Source organism: Notechis scutatus, chromosome 4, assembly GCF_049901735.1.
Source record: "Notechis scutatus isolate UNSWTSFEM ecotype Mainland chromosome 4, rNotScu1.2, whole genome shotgun sequence".
NCBI classification, from domain to species: Eukaryota; Metazoa; Chordata; class Lepidosauria; order Squamata; family Elapidae; genus Notechis; species Notechis scutatus.
This window is the reverse complement of record NC_142012.1, coordinates 82,433,852-82,453,867: the sequence shown is the minus strand read 5'-3', so window position 1 is coordinate 82,453,867 and position 20,016 is coordinate 82,433,852. Positions and strand designations below refer to the sequence as shown.

Genomic DNA, 20,016 nt, shown 5'->3' with positions numbered 1-20,016 from the left:
AGGATGACCTTTGAGTATTTGTCTGAAATTCAATTGGACATCCTTCTAAGATTAGGAAAAGACATAATCCCCCATTCATTTTTATTCATTTCTCGTCTCCCAGAGTGACTATGCATCTTCTTTTCCTGGTGAGACTCCTATTCTTTTAAACTCCTCTCCATTGGGATCTCTTTCTGTGTTCTTGTAAATTTATCTTTAGCTAAGTCCTTCGCTATTAGATGGTTGCTATTTCTGGTTATATATGGTCAAGGTTTTCCTTGCCAGTAGTCTATGAGTTGGCTGAGGGGTTGTGATTGTTTTTGCGGGGAGAAAAAGCAGTTCCTTTATTGGAAAACCCTGACATTTATTAGCATAATAAAACTCTCTAGATGAAATTGCAATTTTCTAGCCAGTCACTTCATTTGCTGGGGAATTTAGAAGGAATTTATTTTAAAGCCAGGTAAAACCTAAAAAATATGAGGTATGCATGAAGTGCCCATTAAAAAGGAAAAAAATAGATGGTGGCATGAAAAATTACATTGCTAGGCTATATATGTTCATTAGAAAGTAGTTGGGGTGACAGGCCAAAGGAAAAGTTTTCACTCTCCTCTATGCTAGCATCATGCAATAATCTATAAACTATTGCCTGTTTAGGAATTGTACCAGAGGTGTATTATGCTCCTAAAAATCCAGCTGTCACCCCTTGAGAACAATCCTAGACAATAATTTCAGTAAGCAGGGTTACTGTTTACCAACCATGTGGACAATATCTTGAAAGGGTTGTTCTAAGAATTGATAATTTTTGGTTTGGTGGGCAAGATATTTATTTATTTGTAACCCGCCTTTATTATTTTTGCAAATAACTCCTCCTATTTTCCCCACAACAATAATATGAGGTACTTTGGGCTGAGAAAGAGGGAGCAACCCAAGGTCACCCAGCTGGACTTCATGGCTAAGGCAGGACTAGAACTCCCCATCTCCTGGTGATTGGCCCAAAGTCACCATCTGGCTTTCATATCTAAGGTAGGACTAGAACTCACTGTCTCGTGGTGATTGGCCCAAAGTCATCCTGATGGCTCTCAGGCCTAAAGCAAGACTAGAACTCATCATCTCCTGGTGATTGACCCAAAGTCTTCTAGCCAGCTTTCATGGATAAAGTGGGACCAGAACTCACAGTCTCCTGCTTTCTAACCTGGTGCCTTCCCCACTAGACCTAACTGCCTCTGTTTTGTCACACTTCCAAGTGAGTGGCCCATAGTGCTCTCTGAACTTGGTTGTTTCCTTACACACGTTTTATTGCCCAAACTAGGTAGCATTATCCGTGTTCAAATGCTGCATTGATTATACTATCTACTTTGGGGGTAATGATGACATATCTGCAAGAAAACAACCAAGCTCAGAGAGCACCAAGGACCTTTCATTTCAACCCTGAACTACAAATATTCTCTTTTATTGACACTTCTGGGTTGTGTTGTTTTCTGTAACGTGTGTAGGAATGGGTGAGAATGGGTGAGGTTTTTTTTTTAAAATTGTATGTGTTTTCAACTCAATGCAGACACTATTTTTGGCAATTGTGATGGAAGGAGGCGGGTCTGACTGCAATTTGTTCCTAGTAGGATATTTTATAAAATGCATTCAGAAATATATCCAAAGTTGCAGGGATCAACCATATTTACAGCAAAGGTGCGCCATTCCTTTGAAGGATGTTCTATTGCCTTCTAGATATAGTCCAACAAAATTTGCTACTGGTTTAAAATAATTGAGAATATTAATGTTTCCTGATTCTTCACCTCATGTGTGCGAGTCACAAGGTAAGGTATTTTGCAAATGACTCAGCTTCTGGAAATGAGATGGGTAAATGAAAGGATAAAACATTCTTTAATAGCATTGCTCGAGTCCCTACACCAAAAGTAACCAAAGTTTAAGAAAAGGAAGAAAAAAAACGGTGACAGACGTTACTCAGTCTGCTTGTGTTTTTATGGTTTTGTAAGGCTTGATTCTTAGATTGGTAAGAACTCCAGCAACCACTTCCAAAATAATCCACCATGCAAGCTAGCCTCATTTTGTAGGATATTTGATGAGAAAAAGAACCAGAAGCTTCCTATCCAATGTGTGTGTGTGGCGGGGGGAGGAAATATTGCTTTCTAATTAGAAAAGTCGCAAAATTCTTGGGTTCTTCAGCTTTCTTTCTAATGCATCTTACTAACCAGAACTCTGCAGCAGTTATTCTTGAGAATAATTTCCCACTCATCTAATTTCAAAAGAAATCCAACAGATTTACCATTCTGCTAATATCCTTTTTTACGTTTTAAAGCATTTGGTTTGTTTACTCTTAAAGGTTTTCATTGCTTGCTTAATAGAATTGTGTGTATGTGTCTGGCTTTTAACGTACTAGATATTGAAAGAATATTAGTGGGATTTAAGGGTATACTTCCACCTGGATTTGGAAAATAAACTCTCTTTCATAAACATAAAGTTTATTTGCCATTGGGAAACAAGCAGAAAATATACCAACTTTAGTACAGTTGGGTGTAGATAACTTTTGCATTAAAAGATGTTTTTCAGTCTTCCAGTGACAGATGTTATGTCTCAAAATTCAGTGACAAAAAGAATTCAGTGAAGCAAGCGAAAAGAGACTCAAGGGTGTCATAGCAAGTGAAGTCATCCTTCCTTCCAATGTGGATGAATCTCCAAGGAATTTGAAATCCAGTCAGAATGAGCCCAACGGAGAATATTTTAATGGTTCCTGCACATTCATAGCAAAAAGAAGATACCCATCTCTCTCTCTCTCTCTCTCTCTCTCTCTCTCTCTCTGTGTGTGTGTGTGTGTGTGTGTGTGTATGTATGTTTAATATACTGTTTAATATACAAATGTAGGACGTATACATTTGTATATTACATTTGTAGATGTCCCATTCAAATCAAACATTGATTTCCCCCACAACTAAAAAACCAGTATGGCTCAATCAGGAATTCTGGGAGTTGAAGTCCATAAGTGATAAAAGAGCCAAGTTTCCCTACCCCTGTCCTATAGGATCAATCATATAGTGTTTTAATTTTTCATAGTGAAAATCATTTGAAAAATCAAGGGAGATTTGATCTTTATTGGGCATTCACTATATTTGGGAGTACAATTAGACAACTACCAGGTCCAGCTGCTCCCAGCTTTGCATTATGTACGACATAAATAATGCATGCAGATAGAAACTTGGATTGTCTACGTAAGACATCTGTTCGTACAGGTTGCAGATGATAATCTGGCAATAATAAGTACCTCACTTCTCAGAGAGGGGCTCTTTTGCTAATAATTCTGGTTCTTCAGAATCTCTCCTTGGGTCCTGAAGGGGGTGAGTAAACCATAAAAGCAGTCATTCAAATAACAAATTATAGTCAGGAGTGCTCTTCGTCTGACTGCAAGGTTCCAGAAGCAACTCTCCACCAGAAGATGTTATTATTTCTTCCTGCAAATGCAAAATAAATGTCACCAGCAGAATGAAAAATATTGATTAGGACAAGTCTTCAGTTCTATCAGTATCTCAAGTAAGTTTGAAGTGCTTCTCAGTCTACAAACTTCAAACCATGTTGTATTGTTGCAAAATTGGCCGAGCATGACTGAGTAGGAATAAAGCAGGGGGACGCGTGATTTGTCACCACCATCTCTGATCTATTCTGAATTTCTCAGGTGATCTTCTGTCTCAGTTCTAAGCAAGGCTGACCCTGCTTACTTTCTAAAATCTAAGATCAGCCAAGTTGACTAAATCATGCTGAACTCAAGCTAAGGTAAAGGTAAAGGTTCTCCTCACACATACGTGCTAGTCATTTCTGGCTCGAGGGGGGCAGTGCTCATTTCCGTTACAAAGCCAGCCAGACGTCTCCGTGGTCATGTGGCCAGCATGACTAAACACCAAAGGTGCACGAACACTTTTCCCTTCCCACCAAAGTGGTCTCTGTTTTTCTACTTTCATTTTTTACATGCTTTTAGGTTGACAGAAGCTTCTGGGACAAGTAACGGGAGCTCACTCCATTATGTAGCGCTAGTGATTCGAACCGCCAAACTGCCGAGCTTTCTGACTGACAAGTTCAGCATCTTAGCCACTGAGCCATCACGTCCCTGAGCTCAAACTACCTGTATGCAATAAAGGAGGATTGAAAATTAAGTTCAGGTCCTAAGATAGCTACAGAAGACCAAATTTTGAGTGACTGCGCATGAAGGGTGTGTACCATATGCCCTTGCCAGTTACTCACTTAGTAACTGGCAGAATAATGTTAGACATACACGCCCCACACAGCTGACATTCACACGAAATCTTCACCTTATCCATACAATTTCCGGTCAGTTTCCTGCCATGCTGTCCGTGTTACAATTGAACATGGGCAAACCTTGTTTTGGGAATCCTATTCAAAGAGCACATTGAATTTAGAAATACAAGTTGGAGCAGTTGGTTGCTGCAATCTTCTGCAATGGTCACAGCGGCTTCTGAATTTTCTGCAAACTAGATCCAGTTGATCTAGCAGCTTCCTGGAGCCAAGTCTGTCGATAAATATGAATTTTGTCCATAGATCAAATGCTTAATGTGAGGGTCTTCAAACTTGGCAAGTTTAAGACTTGTGGACTTCAACTCCCAGAATTCCTAAGCTAACATGACTGAAGGAGGAATTCTGGAAGTTGAAATCCACAAGTCTTAAAGCTGTCAAGTTTGAAGACCCCTGGCTTAAAGTATCCCTCCTTTCTTTTGGATTATTAATTTGTCCAGTTCAGGGACTGGTCTTTCCCTAGTGACTCTTACCTTGTGGAAATCGATAAGATCCGTGAGTGTTGCGTGACGGTTGGGATCCACTCCCAGGAAGCTGTAGAAGTCTCCTGATGCATCCACCAAGAAATGTTTGAAGCCATTGTGATGCCGGTACGAGAGGGCATATCCCCAGATTTTATCACTGACCCGCACAAGGAATGTCCCTTCAGGCTTGTTCATCAGCAATTCTTCTGCTTCTTGCCGACTAATAATACCTACCAGTATCAAAATAAATGAAAGTGACTTATGTAGCTGGTAGTTCTAGCCGGTTGTGGCCTTTCAAAAACAGAGAAGCCACACAAAGAAAAGAAAATAGGAATTTATACTATTACTCCTAGTTTACTGAGTGTCATGTCCATTTTAATCAGGCTTTGGAACAGACTACAGGTAGTCCTAGACTTATGACCACAATTGAGCCCAAAAATTCTGTTGTTAAGCAAGACATTTGATAGTTTTGCTCCATCTTACAAACTTTTTTGCTACAGCCATTAAGTGAATCACTGCCATTGATAAGTTAGGAACAATGTTGTTAAGTGAATCTGGCTTCCCTGTTGACTTTGCTGGTTGGGAGGTTGCAAAAGGGGATCACGTGACCCCTCTGGGACTTAGTAACGGGTCACAAATATGAGCCAGTTTCCAAGCATCTGAATTTGGATCGTGTGATCATGTAATTGTGAAAAACAGTCATAAGGTCACATTTTTCAGTGCCATTGTAACTTTGAATGGTCACTAAACGAAAAGTTGTAAGTTGAGGACTATCTCTATGGGATTGGGATTGCTTGGGCCACTCTAGGGATAACCTTTGCTAGAAACTGAGTGTGGAGGAGTGCTACTTCTTCAAGACCCTTGATGTGTCCTTGGAGGTCTACTCACTTAGAACAACAGAGTTGGAAGGGACTTTGTCCTGCCTTCAGGTACTTTGGAGAATAGCTTGACCTCCTCTTCCTTGTGGCAACTCCTTAGATTTCAGAAAATTACTATCATGTCACCTCTGGTCCTTCTTTTCATTAGTCTAGGCATACCCAATTCCTGCAACAGTTCCTCATATGTTTTGGCCTCCCCACTCCAGGGGAAGGATAGTGCAAAATCCACTTTCCCTCCCCACCCACTAAACTGCTTTCCAGCTCTCTTCTCCTGACAGGGCAACCAAAGAAGACCCAGACAATCATCTGGGACTCGATGGGAGGCAGAGAAGAGATGGGGTTGGCGGGGCCAGTCAGAGGTGGGATTGGCCAGTTCTCCGAACTAGTCAAAATTTCCGCTACCGGTTCTCCAGAATTGATGAGAACCTGCTGAACACCATCTCTGGTCAAAAGCCAACAATTATTGAGAATGAAGGCAAATATATGTATCCCAGTATAATGTTGCAGGTCACCATGATCAGAGGTTTATTCTTCTAAATTTTTGGACTTGTGCCGCAATCCATCCTCAGGGAACTTCTCCAGAATGTGTCCCTTTCTGGAGAGTGAGAAGTTTCCTCAGGAGGGGCTCCAGCACAAGTCTGAAAGCTTGGAAGAATAAATCTTTGCTCCCAGGGATCAACTCAAATTGGATCCTCCAACAATTATTTTTCTCTAGTCCAAACAGCAGCCAATCAGGAGCACAGCAGAATGGTTAAGCATGGAGAAACCACCGTCCTCTTTGTTCCCTCCCATGAAGCACCATAAAGGCAGTAGAAGATCAATAATGCTTTATCAGTCTCACTTGATAAACCCTGAGCAACCTTGCTCGGGATAATTAGGAGTGGCAGGGAAGACTTGATGCTTCCCACGGTATCCTAACAATGCTGGTAATGAAGCAGAGTTCCCAGTGGCAGCGAACTAGCAATCTTCATCAAAAGTGCCTGGAGATAATTCAGTATCTCTAGTTCCTCAGTGCTAGAGGCAAAAATAATCTCATCTTTTATACAGAGGAAACACCAATGTACGAATTAATTTGAATGGCAATGCAAGTGGATCAAATATAAAACATTCAGAAGAAGAAAACAACTGGACCCAAGTCAACACAATGGGGGGGGAAAGATTCTGGGAGAAGAATAAATGCTGGTCTAATAGATTGCAACTTGCTTTTCTTTCCTAACTTTGACCTCACTATCCACCGGATATATCAGAGGAACACAGAGAAAAGAAGGGCTGTTAAAAATCAGATATTAGAAATATGACCTTGCTATTGAAGCTGATCTTTGAGAGAGAGAATATAGCAAAATATAGCAGAAAAATATTTTACAGTTTAGGGAGAGGAGATGATATTATCTCAGATTATATACATCTCACAAAAGTTTGTGTCCTTATGTACCTTCACGTCTTGAAGTTTTCTTGGTAATCTTTTTTGAAGTGTTTGCCATGGCTTTAGCCCTTTTAAGTTGAGAGAAAGTGAATGGTCCAAAGTGTTTTGGGGCTACGGTGGGACTAGAATTCACTAAGTCTAGGTTTCTGTCGGGTCCTTGATGCTTTCAGATGCTTCATTGCCCAACTAGGTAACATTATCAGTGCTAGAAGTGGGAAAGTTAACATTCAACCTTCTAAAACTGATGGTGTTACCTACTTGATAATGAAACATCTGCAAGAAAACCATCAAGCTTATAAAGTATCAAGGACCCCACAGTTCAACTTTGAGGTACAAATATTCTCTTTCTAGATTGGTAGCTTGAATTTCACATCTAAATGGGGTTTGTCTCTCTCTCTCTCTTTCACACATGCACACATGACAATTAACCAGCCACTAATAATGAGAATACTTCAAAGTCAAATAGATTCAATCAATGTCTTCCTTGAAGGAAGTTCTCACTTGGTTAATGAAAAATTTCAACCTCCAGCTGTTGAGTGTTCCCCAACCAAGGGATCAAGCAACTGTTCGTTCTGAGTCTAGTATGATCACATTAGTTCAAAGTCAACTGCTGAGATTTTTGTAATGATTGCCATTCCCTGGACAGCTTTCCCCCTTCTTTCATGGAGAATTCTCCACCAAGCCAGTTATAAGCAAACATCATGCATTGTTGCCCATACAGGCCAAACATTGGAATAATACAGATTGTAGGAAATCAATTGTGTACAAAATTCATATCCAATGATTTTATGCTAAGAGCTGATTTTATGCTTGCTGTACTAAGGGGTATGATCATAGCAGTGCTGGAAATTGGAAAAAGGAGGACAGTGAATCAGGGTAGAAGTTAATGTGGCAGGAGGTTTAAAGCCAATTTTGATGATTTTTCGATACCTCATAACTTACTGAACACACACATACAGACTATCTTCTTCCGAATCTGAATTTAAGATTCTCCACATTCATTTGAGTTAATTTAGGTTTAGGTTAGTTAACTTACACCAACTCTCCGAGTTGTGTGCAATTAACAATCCTGTTCTTCTGAAAATAAGTGAGCAAAGTCATGCCCCATTCCGGAATGTTTGCACCCTAAAACCTGTTATTACCATAGAAACGCTGAACTCAAAACTACCCAGCTTTTCTTTGGACACGATTAACAGACAAAGCACACCGACCGTGCTCTAAATCTTGTTTTTTTATTCCAGACAAGCTGTTTGCCTCCTCTCAAATACAACTACTCCTGGAAAATCACTGTTGGCTTAAGCCCAGCTTACTTTTCTCACCAGATATTTTTTATTCAATTTCATTCCTAGTCAGCCATTGTGGAAGTGAAAGTGAGAAATGTTGTCAGATTTAGAAGACAGAGGCAGAGAGAGAGAAAGAGGAAAGGAGAGAGGACAGAGAGAGAGAAAGAGAAAGAGGGGAGGGGAGAGGAGGGGAAGAAAAAGAGAAAGGAGAGAGGGAGAGAAAGAGAGAGAAAATGAGATATGAAAGAGAAAGAAAAAGAAAAAGGAGAGAGAACAAAAGAGAAAGAAGAGAAGAGAGAGAGGAGAGATAGAAAGAAAGAGAAAAGAGAGGAGAGAGAGAAGAAAGAGGAGTGAGATTGAATTAGATTGCCATGAAAGCTGAGAAACTTTTCAAGTTGTTTCTTCTTAAATAAATAAGGCCTGATTTTCGCTAAAGCTGTGGCTAAGACCAACAGTCCCTTTCTCTCCAATAACTCTGATTTCACTTTGTCTGTTTTTTTTTTCAATGCCTCTGATTATTACATTTCTCAACACGCCCTTCAATTTATGGATCTTAATCTCCGGATAGTCCCCCACAGCTGGAGAAAACCTTCTCTTCCCTCCTCCTGCAGTTGGGTTTGGCTTGGCTCTACCATTTGTCAAGATGGTGCCTTTTATGGCCACGGAAACATAACCTTCTGGGGCTCCAAGAGAGACTGTGCTGTTTTCATGGCAACGAGAAAGCAACTAGATAAGAGGAGAAAACTCAACAAATGCGTTGCTGCTGGCCTCGGGGTGGCTATTGAAACACAAACAACATCTGTGAAAATCCTTCTCGAACACTTATCAAGTGATCTTGCTTCCTCATTGTCTCTCCAGAGAATTTACTGCTCTGAACTCCCATTGCTGTTATTTGGTTGATTTGAACAATTTTGATGTCTGAGGCAATCAGCCAGACTGACCTTTTCCTTTTCATAGTCCCCTCACATTGATTTATTTTTTTATTTTTTTAAAAAAAATCATTATACAAAGGGATTTACAAAACCACCGCTTTAAAGCAAAAGAGGTTCACGTGAAAAATTGGGTGCATTTATTTTGTTTATTTTTATTTATAATTTCTTCAACAACAATCTCCCCATATTGTTTGAAGTCATGGACTTAAGATGGGGCTCAAAAGCAAAGCTGGCTTTTAATGCTTGAGAAGATTTACACAATATTTAACCACTATTCTCCAAAGCACCTGAAGACAGGACAAGAAGCAACAAATGGAAACTAAGCAAGGAGAGAAGCAACCTGGAACTAAGTAGAAATTTCATGACAGTGAGGACAATTAACCAGTGGAACGATTTGCTTTCAGAGGTTGTGAATGCTCCAACACTGGAGGTTGTGAAGAAGAAACTGGACAACCATTTGTCTGGAATGGTATAGGGCTTCCTGCTTCAGCAAGGGATTGGACTAGAAGACCTCCAAGGTCCCTTCCAACTCTGTTATTCTGTTACTTACACAAAGAAATTCAATGATAGATACTGTTGAAACTGCTTAACAAGGCATTCATTTCTGGTTGAATCCTGCAGTTGATTAATATGGCATTCAGAAAACCCACCCTTGGTTTGAAATGGTAAAATCTCACAAAAATTCTGTGATGCAAAAAATGATTGTGTCTTTCCCCTGAGTGTTACAGATGTGCATTTGGAAGAGGAAGGAAGAACAGGTGGGGAAAAATGAATCCCATCTACCACGCTACAAATGATCTTTCCAAAATATTACGGCTCTTTTATTGTTTTACTTGAAACATTAAAAAAAAATTATAAACCTCTTTTTCAACAAAGCAATGCAGAATAAATCAAAAACAGCTGGCCTTGAAAACTAAACTGCTGGAAGGATAGACCATCTGCCAGTACAAAAAAAGCTGAATTCATGGACTCACCGGCACAAAATAATACCCAACTGCTTGTTGTGCTACTGGCAGAAGGACAAACTTGACACTGGTGGAAGAAGTGATTAACTAACACAAATGAAAGGTAAAAGAAAGAAATCCTTCTAGGCAATCAATCATATAAATTTTTGAGGGGGAAAAAAGCAGGAAATATTCAGAGATAATTTCAACTTTTCTCAAAGTGTCAGCTTGGGTTCTCAAGGAAAGTTATGGACATTTCTTAGAGAGAGTTGTAAAATGTTCTTGTGTTAAAATAGGACACACCAGTGAAGTCAGTTTTCAGTTTTCAAGAACTAGTCCTTCTCCTCAAGATGGTATATCATCTCCTGCTTGAACTAGAAGACCTTCCATGATTCTATGTTCTAACATGAAAGGAAGAATCAAAAATCTTGGTACAGATAAATCCATGCCATTAGGAAAGCCGCTTTCTCTTGGATCCAAATTAAGGAGATGTTCTCCAACCCAGTTGGGAAAGGTTGCAGTTGGGGACCTTGTAGAGCAGATACTAGAGAGGTAAGCCTTCAATACAGAGATGGAAGTAGAATCAAACCAGAAGCCACATTATGGCTTATTGGGGCCTTTGGTACCACTTCTGTGTCCATGATTGAAGACCAGAAGAAATTCTCCAGTTCAAGACTTGGTTCTATTTTTATTTATTTGCATCCAACCTTTATTATTTTTTTACAAATAATACCCAAGATGGTGATTAGATTCCACACATCTCCTATTTTGGCCAGGACAAGCACCCTGTGAAATAGATTGGGCTGAGAGAGAATGTCTGGCCCAAAGTATCGGAACTGGCTTTCATGGCTAAAGCAGGACTAGAATTCATGGTCTCCTGGTGATTGACCCAAAGTCACCCAGCTGGGACTAGAACTCCCCGTCTCCCGTTTTCTAGTCTGGTACCTTCACCACTAGACCAAATTGTCTCTCTAGTTTTCCAGCCGTTTCCCTGCAAATTAGTTATGCAATTACTGTTGACTCATACTTAGGTTCCCATTGTCCCTGAACTTTCGTTTCATCCAGACTATTAAGCACTACAGAGCTTTTCTCAAATTGCTGTTGAAATATTTTCCCCCTGTTCACTAACAAGCTGTGCTGCACAAAAGAAGGTATTAGTTGTTGCTGCACGTTGCTTGCAAAGTGAAGTTGCAAATTAATGCCTCTTTGAAACAAACCGTAGGTGATGATTCTATTTTTTTGTCTTTGCCCTCCTGTCTTCTCTTTCAACTGTCACCGAAGACTACAAGGATCTACCACCAATCATTGACTTGGCTGAATTATTCACCGAGACAAATATAAGATGCCACTTCTTCTTTTTTTCCCACTTCTAATTTAGTGACAACCCCCATTTTGCCAGACTCAACACATTTTAAATGCTGGAGAAAATTGTTTTCCACTTTTAAGCAAACTTTCCCTGCAATACTGTCCAGATTGTGTCCCAATTGTCTGGGTTTTGTATAGAAAAATGTAGATATAAAGCTTGTCCTGAAGAATATTGCATGTTATTGATATTTCAGTACAAAACTATCCATATTATGGGAAAGTGTTGTATGTGTATCTATGTGTGTGGGTATTTATTGTTGTTACATTTATTTGTTGCCTATGTCATTGTGGGGCTACCCTAGACTGCTTACAATAATACGAAGGAGGAAAAACTAAAAGGCTTGTAAACGGAAGTAAAAAAGTAGAACCATGAAAAATGTAATGACTCGTGATAAATATCCATGAAACCAACATGGTTTTCTCCCTCATCTGTATCCTGATGGTTCTCCCAATTTTCTTCTCCACCCACTTCTGTGCCTGTTCAGTTTTGCTGCCCGCCTGTTTTATTAATTGCATTTTCTTCTGCTCACCTACCTTCTGTCACTGTCAGCCTTTGCTTCTGTCTCTTTAAATTATTTAGTTCACCCTTTTCCAAATTAGCTTTAAGTGTTTTATGGCAATTACTCTCTTCCAACCTATGGTTGGTTTTCTTGATGAATTAGATTTCATCATTTCAATCAATGTCTGTATTCAGTTTCATATAGAGGTCCTTTGTTCCTGGCCTGGCTGTCAATCTTCTCTTCAATTAAAGATTGCTTTTAGGACAGTCCCTCCTTAGTGATAGATAGATGGTAGATGATAGATAGATAGATAGATAGATAGATAGATAGATAGATAGATAGATAGATAGATAGACAGACGACAGACAGACAGGCACACATACACACTCAACATGGGGGGGGGGGGGAATCAGCTGGAAACTAGTGTAAAATTCCACAGATCTGCCCGAGAAGTGCCAAACTACAAGCATTCTAGCACTACCAACTGCAACAAGTGCAATCTAATTATAAACATTTAAAAATAGGAACTTTCAGCAAGAGAGGTGCGCAGTAATTATAATAAATTGATTCCATCTAGCAAGCAATCTTCATATATAAGGTGTAGCAGAGTCCAGTGCATAAAAACCTATTTGCAACTAATAGCTGTATCATTACTTCAAAAGAGATTAGTAAAATATTCTGTTTCTGTAATAAAATTTGGGGAATTTTTTCAGAAGTTATGAAAGTGTGTGAGAGAGAAGGAGAGGGAGACAAAGACAGAGAGAGAGGGAGAGAGAGGGAGAGAGAAAGAAGAGAAGTGGGAGATAGAGAAAGAGAAGGACAGAGAGAAAGAGATGGAGAGCAAGAAGAAAATATAGAAAGAGAGAAAGTGAAGGAGAAAGGACGAGAGAGGGCGAGGGAGAGAGGAGGTAGGAAGAAGAGAGGAGGAGAGAGGAAGAGAGAAATAGAGAGAAGGGAGAGAGAGAGAAATAGAAGAGAGGGGGATAGAGAAAGAAAGAGAAGGCAACATAAAGGGAAGGAGAGCAGGAGGGAGATGTAGAAAGAAAGAGAGGGAGGAAAGGAGAGAGAGAGAAAGAGAAGGGACAGAGAGCAAGAAAAATAGAAGAAAGTTAGGGAGATAAAGAAAAGAAGATAGAGAAAGATGGAGAGCAAGAGAGAGATACAGAAAGAGAGAGAGAGAAAGAGAGGGAGAGAGAGAGAAAAAATGATACATAGGCGAAGAGAACAATGTTGATTTTTATTTCACAGCTCTTTTCAAAGTGTGAAACTAGTTATTAACCTAAAGCATGTGGTTCATTGTGTGTTCCATATTATGAACACTTGTAAAGAAAAATATGTAATTTGGGATGCCCCCTCTATTACACTTCATGTGAAGCCGACAAAGCCTTTGTTCCAGTTAATTAGTTGGCAGTGGAAAGGGGAGAAGAAGAAAAAAGAACGGGCGTTTTATTCCCGCTTATTTTAGATGCTCATACATTGGGAGCAAAGACACAGCATTTGCTTTTGTCAATGACACATATGCACCCGCTCATCAGAGAATTTGTTTTACCGATGTTGTGCATCAGGGAGAGAAAAATGAATGAGATCCAGGATACACACCACCCTGGTGGGTGGGATTAAAATAGATTGTGTGTCAGTCCCAAAAATCCAAGAAAAACACACTGAGTTTCTCCAAAGCAGCTTCCCGATAGATATGTTTCCCTGAAAATAAGACCTGGTCTTTTTGGGGGGGGCACCAAAATAAATAAGCACTAGGGCTTATTTTCAGAGAAACATAATTTCAGGGTGATCAGCCCAGCTGGGCGCCCTGCCTCCTGTCGCACACACAAGAGCCGACAAGCGTGCAGGGACCGACAGTATCTGGCAGCAGCTGCAGCCCGGTGGTCCCTAAGTCGGCGCACTCTGGGACTGTGCAGAGCAGAAGGCATAGAGTGGAAGGCAGGCAATCCCAAGGCACCACACAGGCTACAGGCAAGCCAAGCGATAGAAAGACGAGCCTCCTGCACCCAGCCAACACTCTGGCCCACCACTGCTCAGCTTTCCCATGGCCTGCACATCTGGATCACCTGCCTCCCACCTGCACCTCTACCTCTGTCTGCTGCTGGTCTTGCCATCCAAAGACGAGCCTCCCACAGCCACCCGACACTCCAATCCACCACCGCTTAGCTTTCCTGCAGCCCGCAGGATGTGTCCAGATCGCCTGCCTCCTCCCATGCTTCTGCCTCTGCTGCTTGCACAGGTATTCAACAGTGGTGGTATTCTACCAGTTTGGCCCGGTTCTGCCAAGCCAGTAGCACCGATGAGAAGTGAAGACCAAACCGGTTATCTCCAACACTCTGTTGTTGGGCCCACCAACCCTCCTGGGCTCCCCTACTAAACTATGTCCTGCTTTTGAAGCACAGCTGCTTTTTGCAGCACAGCAGATTGGTGTGCATCAGGAGTGCAGGATTGCAGGAGGTGAGTCGAAAGCCTCTGTGACTCCGCAAAGTACGTGTTTGGCATCTACCGACCGGTTTTGGGATTCAATTTTTTTTACTACCAGCTCTTTGCGGCATGGCATGGTGGGCATGGCAGGGGAAGGATACTGTAAAATCTCCAGTCAGAGGTAGGATTTGCTGGTTCTCCGAACTACTCAAAATTTCCGCTACTGGTTCTCCAGAACTGGTCAGAACCTGCTGAATCTACCACCTCTGCCACCAACCCAATGGTATTCAACTCCCCAGTGCTGCACAGGCTGCGGCTGCTGCCAGACACCATCGGTCTGTTTGCATCTGCCAACTCCTATGCTGGCCACGCCCACCCCCTTCACTTACTTACTTTTGGGGGAAGGCTTATTTTAGGCATACACATAAACAGGCTTATTTTCAGGGTAGGTCATATTTTCAGGGAAACATGGTATACAATAATGCATTTGGGGAACATTTGGGGGAATTCCTAGTAGGATCTGATTATTTCAACAGTGTTTTAAATCTATGATTGTGACAGATCTCTAGTGCGATACTGTGAAAATCTAGTCAAGGAACTGTGAGATCCACCAGATCTGTATCGAGATAAATAGATTGCTGCCTTTGGATAAAATCTGAAAACCCTACGGAAGGCACTGGCACTTCCTTAAGCAATAGATTTACTATTCTAATGTCAAAAGGTCTGAATGAAAAAGATACAACAAATACAGCTGTTCTGCAAAGTCCTCACAGAATTTTATGAGTAGGGTGATTATTGGCGATCTGTCTGCATAAGACATTTCTTTCTTTTGCAGTCGTCTTTCTCCCCCACTTTAAACATGTTATAAAGTTTAAGATGGACTTTTGTCTAAAGTAATTGTTTATCAATAAAGCCAAAACACTTTTAGCACTTAAAACGATGATTAAAATTTTCAGAAAGGAAGATCAAAAAGGCAATAACAATGCAAAACTATTATGTTCTATCTGTTTTCCAAAGCACCTAAAGGCCAGACAAGGAACAATGAATGGAAAGTGATCAAGGAGAGATTCAACCTAGAAATAAAGAGAAATAAAGAGTCAGAACAATCAACCAATGGAACAGAAGTTGTCTTCAGAAGTTGTGGAAGTTTCATCACTGGAGGTTTTCAAGAAGAGACTGGACTGCCACTTGTCAGAAATGGTGTGGGATCTCCCGCTTGGGCGGTAGGTTGGACTATATGACCTAGAAGGGTCCAACTCTATTATTCCATTATTATCTTAAAGAATTCTCAAGGATCCAACTGCATTAAAAATAAGGAAAATAATTCATATATAAAAACAAATATAAAAATATGCTTTTCAATCATTTCTGCACTTCTAACTTTTTTTCCTGATTAGCAAACTCTTCCGAGCATTTCAAGTGCAATTTTTCTCAGCCAGGAAACAAAATGTTTACAAAAGTCTAGCTTTAACACTCAAAAACTATGAAGAGTTTCACCAAAGAAAATCCCACTGAGAGCAATATTTTTTTTTTTTCAGATCCTGAGGGATATATTGAAGTAGGGTAAAAAAATACATCTCAGCACCAGCATCTTTTCCCACTTCTGGCTGCCTGACTGTTCCATCACAGTAGATTAATTCAACAAAACAGATTGTTTTGTGATGGACTGTTTTCCTTAGCAAAAGTTTAAGGAAGTTAAAAAAAAAAACATTCCTGTGCTTTATTTTTATTTGTTTTTCATTCAAGGGTATTCAAAGTTTCTTGAGTTCTAAGTAAATCTTGCAATTTTGAATTAGTAAGAGGGCTTTTAAATCCAAAGTCTATTCAAGGTTTTGCTTCAATTTGCCTCCCTTGGAATAAACCAATTTAACTGGTAGAAAAATCAGGAAAAGTCATGTTCTTTAAAAAAAAATAGATGGGTCCATCTTTAATAAATGCTTAAAGCTTATTCTTTCTTCAGTTACTAAGTAGAACGTGGTCATTATCTTTGATGGAGTAACTAGGATTCTATGGCAACTATCTACCTTATAAATGTCCCAAAAAGTTCTTTATTGTGGAGGACAGAAAACAGAACAATGTTTGATACAGAACCTCCTTTGCTATATCTTCTAGAGCGGAAATGCTACCCTGTCAAGAATGTTGAAATAAAAATTATTTTATATATGGAGCAGTAAAGAATCACTATGGTCTTTAGCCATATTTCTATCTTTGTCTGTTTATCTCTCTTTTTCTCCTTCCTTTCTTCTCTCTTTTTTGTCCCAACACCACTCAGATAAGTAGAAGAAAATGCATTCTATATTTATTAGAGAAAGTTCTGATTTTCTTCATGGGAAGAAAGTTTGATTGCATTTCCAAGTCATTTTAACTTCTCTTGTTAGATCTTTTCATGGATTTGTTTGATCCATCAAGATTTCAGGTAGTGGATTTTGTAGAGAGAAAGACAACAGATTAGATGAGATACCAAGATATCTTCCAACCATCCTATGATTTCAGGAAACTATGAAAATATCTTACATTAGCAAATTATCTGTGTTACAGACACACTGTGTGAATTAATTCATCTATTGGACATGCCAACACCAATAATTAAAAGAAGGGATAATATTGATTTAATTGACCTTGTTTCCCCTCTCCTCTGAGTTTACTGTCAACAGAGTTTTTTTGTTTTTTGTTTTGGTTGACATCAGTGTACTCAATGATACATTTTCTTGACATAACTTCAATTATTTAGTGATGGAAGAGCAAAAAGATTGGCATGCTGTGTGGGTATTGAATTGTCTAAAGGTTAATTGGGCAGCTTGATAAAAGACAAGATATCATATTACTGCCATTGATGAGGTACTCAGTTGCTGACTCCATCCCTTACCATTCACAGCTTCCCATCTGCTGTGTTTAACTAGGTACTTGTGCTAATTTGAAAATAGCTGCTTATTCCAGAAGTATGGAGAAGAAAACCCAGCCTGAGTATTGGGGAACATGGAGAGAATGGAAAATATCACCGCTAAGTTAGACATGAAGAAACCAAGGTACTGTAAAGCAGAGTTCAATCAACTTACTTTCAAAAAGAAGCATTTTTTTTCAAATGATCAGGAATATTTGGGGTGCACAGTTCCAGGTTGCTTCTCTCCTTGATAAGTTTCCATCCATTGTTTCATGTACTATCTTCAGGTGCTCTGGAAAATAAGTTGAACCCCCACTTCTTTGTGGCAGCCCCTCAAATATTGGAACATTGCTATCATGTTCCCCCATAGTCCTTCTTCTCACTAGATTAGCCATAGCCTATTCTTGCAACTGTTCTTCATATATTTTAGCCTCCAGGCCCCTAATCATCCTTGTTGTTTTTCTATGCTATTATTTGAGCCTTTCTCTTTTCCAATGTTATCCTGTTTCTTCCCCACTGGAATATCAGTCAGTTAAGTTCAGCTTCCCACTGTTTCCTGAAAGGCAATAGTTTTGCTGTCTGACTCTTCCTTATAGTGCAGCATAATCACATGTATTTCCTTCGGATGATTCTATAAGTGCAAGCAAATCCAACAAGGGCAGATCATGAGCGTAATGTTGCTTTGAGGAACCTCAGAAATTTCACTACTGCCAAGGAAGATTTCAGACTGACAGTTTAAGTGGCTGCTGCTTGGAGGCAGAATCAATAAAGTATTCCCTGTAATTTGTGCAGCCACGGGGTGGGTCAAAAGGGAGGCCGTTTGTAAGGAAGTTGCCTGTGGGGTCAGCATTTTGCTATTTTGTTCATATTAATTCCAATTAAATCAAATGAGAAACAAAAACCATGAAATGAACACCAACATTGGAGGATGAAGTTAACATATGTAATGCTAGATTTGTGCTGCAGCCATCAAAAAAGCCAACACAGTTCTAGGGATAGAATCAAGATAACGTGAAATGTTAATACCGCTTTATTATGCCTTGGTAAGGCCACACTTGAAACACTGCATCCAATTTTGGTTGCCACAATATAAAAAATATGTTGAGACTCTAGAAAGAGTGCAGAGAAAAGCAACGAGGATGATTAGGGGATTGGAGGCTAAAACCAGGGGTGGAATTCTACTGGTTTGGACTGGTTTGGGTGAACTGGATGTTAAATTTGCATCTAGTTCACCGAACCAGTATTTGAATTGAATTGATTTATATATATGTATATATATATATATATGTATGCATGTATGTATGTATGTATGTATGTATGTATGTATGTATGTTTTCTTAAGTTTTCATGGGTACTTAGATGTATGGTATTCAGCTTTCTTCGGGTATTTTCCCACGTCATTATAGTTGTGCATTTAAAGTTGTAGCAACATTTCGGCAGAATCTCATCCGCCATCATCAGGCTTGTGTATTGTGTTCGTCTGTGTGTCAGGCTCTCACAGCCATTTCTGTTTTAAATTCACACACACACACACACACACACACACACACATACACGCTTATTTAATTATAACAAAATTGTAAATGCTTAATCATAATTGTGGAACAGAGTGAAGGGAAAGGAGGGACCTCTCTCATCCTTTGGGGGGGGTGGGAAGAGGGAGGATTTAAGAAGCCACCTGGTGCCTGGAGGCTGGGAAGATCTGGATAGGGAGGAACTGGCTCCCCCTCAAATGGAAGAAAAGCAGAGTCACCTCATATCTCCCCCAAGTCAGAGGTAACCTCTCCCTCCTTTGCCAGGTGTGGCTGCCTGGAGTTGGGGGAGGGAAGGAGGGCCTGGCTGGAACTTCCGACAAAGACAGGCTCCTAATAACCAAGCAACACACACACACACCCTTTGGCCTCCACATAAGAAGAGGACTCCCGAAGCTGAGCTCCAGGTTTCTCCCACTGCTTCAAAGCAGAGAAGGATCCCTCCCTGTGTGGAGGCCAAAAGGGGGATGTCGAGCCCAGAAAAGCTTGAGCTCTCGCCTGCACAAACAGGCTGGTTATTAGGAGCCCGTCTTCCTCGGCAGTCTTTTGGTCTGTGCATTTGGTCTCCCCACTTCCCATGCCAAAGGAAAGCCAGCCGGGCTTCTCCTTCCCTCCTACCCTTCTCCCTGCTTCCTTCCCACTACTCAATCCTACTTCGGGACAGAGGAGAGCATGCTGGAAACATGTGTTGGCATGTCCAACACACCAGCGCTCGCCTGCAATTCTTCGCGTTCCTCCAGGCCTGGCTTGCTGAGGGGGGAGAGAAGCCCTGATGTCTCTGCTGTCCCCCCCCCCCAGGAAAAGAAAGTGATCAAAAACAGCTCTCGCTAGGGCAAAAGAGCAGATATTGGAAGGCACAGGCAACAGAAAGCAGCGCTTTTCAAAGGCGGCAGCTTCCGTCTTCTCTTGCCTGTGCCTTCCTCAATCTGAGCTCTTTCGCTCCAGCAAGAGCTCTGTTTCTGCTCGCTTTTCCTGTGCTTTCCCCGGGCAGTGACAGCTGGGGCCGTGGGGGGTGGGGGGGGCAGCAGAGCAGAGCACTGAGAGGGACAAGGAAACTGACACAGATGCATAGGCCTGGCCTGCAAGGGGGTGGGGGT

The 20,016-nt window shown here is 40.7% G+C and overlaps 1 protein-coding gene across 2 annotated transcripts in view; it reads right to left on the bottom strand.

Annotated features, from left to right (window-relative positions):
* Nucleotides 1-3,347: 3,347 nt before the first annotated feature.
* The window catches only part of SH2D4B (SH2 domain containing 4B), a 70,325-nt gene continuing 53,656 nt past the window's right edge, over nt 3,348-20,016 (bottom strand). For both annotated transcript variants that reach the window (XM_087963954.1, XM_087963955.1), the window contains 2 exons: nt 4,767-4,987; nt 3,348-3,440 (listed from right to left, as the gene is read on the bottom strand). In XM_087963954.1, coding sequence (XP_087820080.1) covers nt 3,348-3,440; nt 4,767-4,987 — 314 coding nt within the window. The remainder of the gene's footprint in view (nt 3,441-4,766; nt 4,988-20,016) is intronic.